This window comes from Trachymyrmex septentrionalis, unplaced genomic scaffold (assembly GCF_001594115.1).
Source record: "Trachymyrmex septentrionalis isolate Tsep2-gDNA-1 unplaced genomic scaffold, Tsep1.0 scaffold74, whole genome shotgun sequence".
NCBI classification, from domain to species: Eukaryota; Metazoa; Arthropoda; class Insecta; order Hymenoptera; family Formicidae; genus Trachymyrmex; species Trachymyrmex septentrionalis.
Window position 1 is genome coordinate 507,970 of NW_017305927.1, and position 9,996 is coordinate 517,965.

General features: G+C 26.8%; 1 protein-coding gene across 1 annotated transcript; it reads right to left on the minus strand.

The window, feature by feature from the left end:
- Nucleotides 1-1,096: 1,096 nt before the first annotated feature.
- LOC108753966 (putative gustatory receptor 2a) lies at nucleotides 1,097-7,442 on the minus strand. The gene is made up of 5 exons (XM_018495961.1): nucleotides 7,098-7,442; nucleotides 6,885-6,986; nucleotides 1,487-2,038; nucleotides 1,250-1,336; nucleotides 1,097-1,177 (listed from the first exon to the last, which is right to left on the minus strand). The coding sequence occupies exons 1-5, from the start codon at nucleotides 7,440-7,442 to the stop codon at nucleotides 1,097-1,099; spliced, it is 1,167 nt and encodes a 388-aa protein (XP_018351463.1).
- Nucleotides 7,443-9,996: the final 2,554 nt, after the last annotated feature.

The following is a 9,996-nucleotide window of genomic DNA, read 5'->3' on the forward strand; positions in this document are numbered from 1 at the left end:
TCTTACTTTTTTTATATTATAATTAAAGAATTATATATGTATTTAAAAATATTTTGAGTATATTTAATAAATATTGATTGGTGTTTGTGGGAAAGATATAAATATATTTTGTGAAAAATAATTCAAACTGCTCTATATCGATTTTACAAAAATAGATTTGTTTAAGAAATAACAATGATGAAAGGAATTTCAGTTAACTTACACAGTCTTAGCATAGTCATTGAATATAATAATATATAACACTACGACTAATAACTATTAAAATAAAAACTAACTAATAAAATAAAAAATCCATATATTTATATTGATCAATGAATAGATAGAATACATAATTCTCTCTTATGAAGGCAAAATAAAATTATTTGCTTAGATTTATAACTGTTATGATTGTTAGATTTACAGCTCATTTATGACAGCTGTATAACTATAGCTGCTACAGTTGTTAGGTTTATAGTTTATTTTAGCTATTACTTACTACTATCTTGTTTCTTTTAGTGAGTAACATACGATACCCGAACATTCTTATAATTATAAAAAACGGTGAAATATTATATATATCCAAAAAGTAAATAACAGATCAGACAAATGATTATTTATAGTGTAGTAAGATGAAAAAAGATACATATAAACTTGCCCTTGATCTTCAATATGTGTATCTTTTATATTATACATAAACAATATTAAAGCATTTCTATAAATGATTAAAAAATTACTTTTGCAACACGAAAACTATTAACGACATGCATTCCGTTACAATGGAGTTCAATCACTTTCACTTAGATACGAAGTATGGGCAATAAAATAACAATCATATAATACTAGTTATATTGATCTAAATTTTTGGATTATTCTAAACAGCCAATGACCCATAATATCCTGATCTTCCCTACGTGATATAAAACTTTCATTTCTGTACATATATGCATATACATATATGAATATTTCTGTAAGCATGAAACACAACTTTACTCAAAGTTTACATTTTATTTATAATAATAAAAAATAAGTGTATATTATTATTTAAATATCTTTTTTGTATTTTCGATATGAGTATCTTAACTAGACTATATTACTATATTAACTAGAATATGCAAAATTAGATTTTTGCATTGCAAGAATTCGACATAAGCAAAAATTGTATTAGAATTAATAGATACGTAGCAACACCACCCATCATCTAAAAAAACACAATCTTCAAATAAAGTTAAAAATACCGATATTAGACGAAAGTAAATGATTGATCACTCACCGTAGTAAGAAGTTTAGCGTTAATAGTAAATCCTTTTGCAGAGAATATATTTTTGCGATGCATTAATTGCAAAGAAAATAACTCTAACTGCAATAAAAAAATTGTTAAATACAGGATTGAAAAACGCACTTATAAAATTAATAAGTAATATATTGAATATGACATTAATATACGCTGGGAGCTAATAAATAGCGAATGAAATATGCGAATTAAATTTCTTTTTAATTTAATATTTACCTCATATTCTATTTCCTTATCATTATTGCTATTAGATATATCGATAACAGTAGTGCTGATTTCCATGGCTTGATTCTTGCTGGTTTCGCAGGACCATACAATCAACATTATTTTTGTAATGTAAAATGTTATATTTGCAATTAAGGTATTGTAATAGATCTCTTTTTCCGGATTGTTTAAAGAATCACTTTCTTGTGCTCGCAATAAGCAGAAATACAGGTTGAAAGTGATAAAAATGAAAGTTTTAATTATTGTAAAAAGGAGTTGCAAAGTGAAGATCATATTCAGCATTTGTACTGTATCGCTGATTGCCATATGCTGCTTTTTCAATGTCTTGAGTTCCATCAATATAACTGTATTTCTCTCTTTGTCATTTATTTCTCTCAAGGTATATGGCTCACTGTTCACCATAAGTTCTCGCAGATTTACCAGACCGTCGTTGATTTGCTTAAAACAAGCTTTTATTACGCAAACACAATTCATGTATAGCATATCCATTTGTAACACCAACATTTCGATGTATACTAAGGTAATCTTGCCCAATATACTACCCTGTATTTTAAGATTATATATCGCTAGCATAATTATAAAAGAGAATCCAAAAATATCCTTGGCATGAATTAGTCTAGATAGATTCTGATATGATTTTTGAGGCAATTTCGAAGAGAGTTTCAATACAGTCTGAAGTAAATGCCTTCGTGGTCCACTCAAAATAAATGTGATGACTATTATAGAACCACTCAAAATGTAAAAACAGTTACGTTCAAGTAACCTGGAAATGCTGTTAAATTTAATTTTCTTATTAATATTGATGTCATGCACAATTATTGTATCGCAAATGCAAATAGCGCAGGTAATGATGGTCGATAGAATATAGTATGATTTGCAAGCTTTAATATTTAAAGCGTCAATCTTGTATGGAAATATTCCAAGAATGCGACTAAACGTGAAGCAAGGATACATTAACGAGTTAAAATTTGTAGCGTAAAATAACAGCCATATTGTTCCTTTCCTTTTATTTATGAATCTTTGAAACTTTGATAACAAATTGAACATTATAAGTTATGAAAGAATATTAATGTAAATCGTAGATTATAACAATTGTAATTATGTATATTATCAATATTCTTTAATAGTAATTTGTTTAAAAGAATATATTTTCAAAATAATTTTTTGGTGTCTTCACGAATCAAATGCATGAACTGACATAAACTTTTCTGTACACTCGGCGAATTTATTTTTAAAACTACTAACAACTATAGCATCGTATAGTGAAACAGTACTCAAAAACTTGTTGGCTCTCAAGTAACCATGGTTTTCTCTTATCATTTTCGAAATAAGCATAAAATAATATATATTTATCTATGTCAAGTAAACTACGATCTTGCGCATCTAGATACATAAAACAAATAAACATTATCAAGCTACTTCATAATCCTCCATTAGATTTATATACAGGTAAACACAAAGTTATACAAAAATATATGTATATTACACGTGTTGTTCTAAAGTAAAAGAAGGATAATTTTTATTTTAAATGACATAAGCAATTTTTAATCAATATCTTGTATTTGAAAAATTTTATGTTATATTACTCATGAAAAATATGCATAAAATTTGATAAGGCAATTAAGGAATTGTATTTTGTGTATTCAATATTACTTGGATTCGTATATAATTTTCTTTCCGTTCTGCTATGATCGTCAACAGTGCATCTCCGTTTTTGTAGCATCTTGTGTATATAGATTATATATTACTCTGGTTAAATTGAAAGAAGTTTACATATTTTTTCACTTTTTATTATTTTATTTCCAATTAAGTAAGTAATTAGAATATGTGTAATTATATAGATAATAAAGACGCTAAAATATACCACAAAAATGTTTCGAACTTGAAAAAAAATGCGTTATAATAAATATTGACAATTGTACATTGGCATATTAGCGTCATTGTGTAATAACAAGCTACTGATTAAATAATTTTATAAATAATTGCCATCTAATAACAAAGATATTAAGAAGAGCCATTTACAATAGCCGTAATACCTCCTTCTGTTCTAATAAAATCTTTTAAAGTGATTTCTACATTAAGATTAAAGAAATATCTACATTACATGTGTTTTTTTAAGTGCACACTCAAAGAAATAAAACATATCAGGTGTTCGTAACTGATTTATGTGATACAAGACTTTCAAATCCTTTTGTACATATATGTGTATACACGAATATGTCTTTATGCACACTTTGAGAGATTCTAATTATAACACTCTAATTATAACATTCTACTTACAATAATAAAAATAAATACGTTTACTATTTAAATATATGTTCGATCCAGATATTTCATTGTACTTTACTATATTATATCTTTTAAAGATATTCCATTACGAACATTTGACACCAACAAGAATTGTATAAAAATTAATAAGTATATAGTAATACCATCCACCATCTATGAAAACAAAATCTCCAAATAAAAATACCTTTATTTAACGAAAGTCAATGATTGATCACTCATCATAGTGTGTAAGCGTAGCATCAATAAGTCGCCGATTTTTGCAAGCCTTAATATTGGAAGTGTCGATCTTGTATGGAAATATTCCCAGAATTCGGCAAAAATGTAGCAAGGATACATTATAATGATTTAAAATCCTTAGCGCGAAATAGTAGCGGAATTTTTTTTCTTTTCTTTTATTCATAGATCTTAGGAATTTCAATAACGAACTGAATATATTCATAGAAAATTTTATAGACAATATAGAATATTTTAATAATCTAAATCATAGAATATCATCAAAGAGATCTTATTATTTATGTTATTAATGCTCTTTAGCAACAATTTGCTTATAAGACTTTCTATTCCAAGTGTAACGTTTCGATGTCTCCATTGAATGGACAAACCGACATAAATTTCTTGCAAACTATGTACACGTAGCAAATTTAATTTTTAAACTGTTAATAATTATTGTAATATATTATATAACGAAACAGAATTTAGAACTTGTTAATCATGGTAACCATGGTATTCTCTTATCATTTTCGGACACGCACAAAATAATGATATATATACTTACAACTGTGGCATGTAAACCACAATCTTGCGCATCTAGATCATGTACGAAGCAAATGGACATTATCAAGATATTTCTTAGTCTCCTATTAGATTCATATATAGGTAACACGAAGATACAGCAAATATATATATCGTGCTCATATAAAATCAAGATAGAAAGAGCAAACTTTTACGCTTTAAATAATATAGACAATTTATTTAAATAATATTCTTTGTGATATGACTGATAAAAAATAATACGACGTAATACGATAGTTATGAAATTGCATTTTATACATTCAATATTACTATTATATTCATGCATAATTTTCTTTCCGATCTGCTATGATCATCAATAATGCGTCTACTTTCTTGCGGCATTTTGTATATGTATATACATATATTTTATACTGCTTTAATTAAATTAAAAGCTTTTATATCATTTTTATCTTTTATTATTTTATTTCTATCTGTTACAGATAGAGTCCGATGCAGTCATAAACACTTTTATAATTAATATTAAGAATCTTTATTTTAGACCGCATACGAGAATATGAGAAACACAATCAATACTAGAAAAATGCCTATTACGATCAAAGAATCTTCATTGTTTTAAAATAATTCAATCTTGAAATAAATCTTGAAATATACACTATATACATGTATGTACTTGCATATATACCATATTGTCTTTTTTTAGAACTGCGCGCCGAATTATTTTTCCGGACTATAAATGTTAATTAACTACTCTAGTAATCGTGGATTAAATTGACAAGCAATTAATTAATTTGATGCTACCATCAAGCATCATATTATAAAGATGTTAATATGTTGTGAAACTTAATAAATTCAAAACTGTTAATAAATTCGGAAAAACAATTTGACGCGCACTTCTATATTATAGTTATACAAATGTAGTACTGACTCATAAATTAGAGATTTTTTACTGCATGTGTATTTATGAATTTACTTGTATTATTGTTTGCTTAAATTACTAATCAAAGACCATTACTAACCAAATATTTTGTAAGTGATACACCTGCTTTTTTACATATATATGTATAAGTAAACGTTAAATAAAGTGTCTCGAAATCAGTCATTGTTATTTTAATACGCAAAAAATGTGTCTTTATCTTACAGAAGTTTTAGAAATAAAACGTATCTACTTTTAAATATATGTCCTTTCTTTTTTCTCAATCTGTTAATTTGCGATTTCATAATAAAGTAATAAAATAAAATAATTGTGCGGGATGCTTGTTGGTCATAAAAAAATTGAATTCTATAATGATAACCAAAAATATCTGAAAATTGCATGTTGAAACATCGAATGCTGAAATATGACTTTACATGAGCAAAATTGTAATTAAATTTTTAAACTAATATATCACCAGCAATATGACATAAAGTGAAAAATTAATTTCTCTATTATTTATAAGTATATTGCTAATGTATTATATGTATTAGTAATAATAATTAGTATTAATCATATAGCGACATTTTATCTGAGATATGCTTTAATTAATTTATTATACATACATTATTGATGTGTATTAGAAATAAATTGTATTACACATTAATTGTTATGATTTACAATCTTTTCTGTTCAATCAAAGTTTTTTTTATTGTTCTAAGTATTCAAAAATATGTGAAAAATTTAGGATTTCTATTTAACATATCTATTAAATTACACCATATATTTTTTTAACAAGTTACAATATTTTATAATTAAGAAGGAAAATCGGATTCCGTTCTTTTTATTTCGAAAAAATTGGTAAGTGGAATTTCGTTTGTTGCCCAAAAAAAACACCTGATTATAGACATAGAATTGGTTATAACACGAATGGAATGAATAATTTTAAATTTTTCAGGGCTTATTTAATAAGTTCAAACTGATTTTTCTTTAAAATGATGACATTACGTATATTATCTAATTATATACTTTTATATAATGTATTTATATACTTAAATAAAATGTATCATTTGTTTGGAAATGATTATTTAAATGTGTGATATAAGACATTTACACGATTCTCAATATATATATGCATACACATATACGAATATAACTATATAACTATAAGCATAAAACATCACTCACAATGGCATTCTGTTTACAATAATAGAAATAAGTATGTTTAATATTTTACATATTTGATTTAAGTATTTTTATGTTAATAAACTTCCACATTTGTAAAATTGGTTTTTCTATTGCAAGAATTGGTCATTAAAAAAAATTGTATTAAAATTAATAGATACATGCTAATGCCATACACCATCTAAAAACAACAAAATAACAGCTAAATATACTCATATATATTTAACAAAAGCAAAATGATAATTCACTCACCGTAGTGAGAAGCGTAGCGTCCACAATAAGTACTTTTATCGAAAATATATTATCACGATGCATTAATTGCAAGGAAAATAACTGTAACTGCAAATTAAAAATCTGTTAAATATAAGATTGAAAGACGTAGTTATAAATTTAATAAGTAGTATGTTAAAAATTGCATTGGCAAACGCAATACATAAAATTAAATCAAAATAATTTTAAACTAACCTCATATTTTACATCTTTATTGCTGGTGTTGTTATACACGTCGTGAACGGTAGTGTTTATCTCCAAGATTTGATTTTTGCTAGATTGACAAGCCCAAACTACCAACACTATTTTTACAGTTTCATACATTACAGCTGTAACGAATACTTCGTCAAAGGCTTGTTTTATCCGGTCGCTCATAAACACATCTTTTTGTACTTGTACTAAGTAATAGTATAGATTGAAAGTGATTTCAATAAAGGCCATAATTATCGTAGAAAGGAATTGCAAACTGAAATTCATTATCAGCATCTGTACTGTATCGCTGATTGCCAAATGCTGCTTCATCAGAGCCTTGAGTTGCATTAGTACGAACAGATTTTTTTGCTTGTGATAAGTTCTACTTAAAAGATATGGTTCACCGTTTGTTATGTGTTTTCGCAGATAATCCAGACTATCATTGATTTGTTTGAAACAAGATTTTAATACACAAACACAATTCATGTGTAGCATATCCATTTGAAACACGAGTAAATGGATATATGTCGTAAAAATGTAATATGAGACGGTATATTGCAATTTATAAGCAAATATTGATATTTGCACGACTATATAAAAAAATCCAAAAATATCCTTGGTATGGATCAGTTTAGATAGATTCTGATATGATTTCTGCGGCAATCTTAAAGAAATTTCCCTTATGTTCTGAAGTAATCGTATCCGTGGTCCACACAAAATAAATGTGACGATTGTTGTAAAACCATTTAAAAAATAATAACAGTTACGTTCAAGTTTAATTGGAATATTTTTGGTTATGTCGTTTTCAACAAAATTGATGTCATAGAATAATAATAATTCGTAAATACAGAAAAGGCAAATAACAATAATCGATAGAATACAATATGTTTTACAAGTCATAATGGTTAAAGCGTTGATCTTGTATGGTAATATTCCCAGAATGCGACAAAAAGTGAAGCAAGGATACATTAATGATTCAAAATTTGTGGCGCAAAGTAACTGCCATATTTTTCCTTTCCTTTTATCTTCATATCCTTGAAAATTCGATGACAAATCAGACATACCGAAGTATATTACAAGAGAACAATAATCGAATTCATTCACTATAACTAATAGATATTAATTACGTAATCAATGTTTTTAGTAGCAATGTTGACTAATATCTGTCTCTTTGGACTGTAATTTTTTAATGTTTCAACGGCGAATGCCTTACTGACTTAAACTTTCTGGAGACAATCTGCACTTTGCGAGTTAAATTTTAAAACTACCAAGAATTATTGCATTATACGAGTAGAACTTCGAGTTTGTTAGTCGTGATGTAACCATGGTTTTTCTCTCCCGGGAAAAATTGTTACATATATAAATTCATTTTATATATAATTGTAATTATATATAATTGTATATAAAATATTTCAATTTTTCTCTGGTTATCGTTTACGTAACGTATAGTAATGATGTATAGTTAATAATAATTAACTATGTAATTCACAATCTTTCGCATCTAGATCATGTACAAAGCGAATGAACATTATCAAAGTATTTTTGTCTTCGATTCATATACATGTAAATTCAAAGTTACAATAAATGTATAGCTTATTAAATTAAGTCAGGAATTGAAGAGCAAATTTTACTTTAAATTTTGTTTTTAATGAGCAAATTTTGTTTTAACAACCTCACTAAAATTTATGTATGTATGTGCGTGAGATATTGATGTAGTCGTAAAAGATATATGTAGAACCTCATGGTTCAGCCTCATTATTGAGATCTAATCATCGCAATCCCCCACAACTCACGGTCTCGCGTAAAGTAGTCAGTGTCGTTGCGCTTGCCGAGACACTATCGTGTCTTCTGATGTCGGTGTGTTGCATTGTATCGGTAAAACAGCGATCATCAGAGTTCTGGTTTCACTTTAGAATTTTCTTAAAGAATTGCATTTAGAGTATTCAATATTATTGTTGAGTTTATGTACGATTTAAAAAACTTTTTTTATAAACCAATACTTTAAGTAAGTCCAATACAGACGTAACACTATCATCGTAATTATGCAGATTTAATACCGACCTATGAATTACAGATTCTTGGCTGCATATATATATATATGCATTTATGAAGTTATTGCATAAACTTGTAATAATTATCTGTTTAAATCGGATATCTTCATTATAATATTTTGTAAGTTATAAGATAATTCTCTTTTTTACATATTTATATTTATATATTTGTAATCGCACTAAGAAAAAGTGCAGATGGAAAGTGATTTTAATGAAGGCCAAAATTATCGTAAAAAGGAGTTGCTAACTGAAGATTGTTGTCAGCGTCTATGTCGCTGATTGCCAGATGCTGTTTTATCAGATCCTTGAGTTGCATTAGCAGTAATGTATTTCTCTGTTTATGATGGATTCCTCTCAAAAGATATGGCTCGTCGTTAGTCGTGAGTATTCGCAGATACATTCATTAACAGATCAGACTGTTAATTTGTTTAAAACGAGCTTTTAATATGCAAACACAATTCATGTATAGCATATTTATTTGAAATATAAGCAAAACGTTATATGCAAAATCTGATGCAAGACAGTGTACTTTAGATTGTAGTAAAATAACGGCACACACGCGACTATAAAAAAATAATTCAAAAATGTTCTTGGCATGAACCAGTTTAGATAAATTTTCATATGATTGTTGTGGTAATCTCAAAGAGATAGTCATGGTCTGAATTAAACGCATTCGTGATTTATTCAAAATGAATGTAACGACTGTTGTGAAACTATTTAAAATAGAAACAGTTACATTCAAATTTAATGGGAATGCTTGTAAATTTATTAGTAATATTGATGTATTTAGATCGTAAACGCAGAAAGTGCAGATAATAATAGTTGATAGAAAATAGTATTATATAGATTTA

Excerpts from the sequence above, each read along its gene's own strand:
- LOC108753966 (XM_018495961.1), bottom strand. The coding sequence starts at position 7,442 with ATGCAACTCAAGGCTCTGATGAAGCAGCATTTGGCAATCAGCGATACA. Across the intron at positions 2,039-6,884 it reads ACGCTACGCTTCTCACTACG|GGTAGTATATTGGGCAAGAT; the intron begins GTGAGTGAATTA and ends CTTAAAATACAG. Across the intron at positions 1,178-1,249 it reads ACGCTAAACTTCTTACTACG|ATGATGGGTGGTGTTGCTAC; the intron begins GTGAGTGATCAA and ends GTGTTTTTTTAG.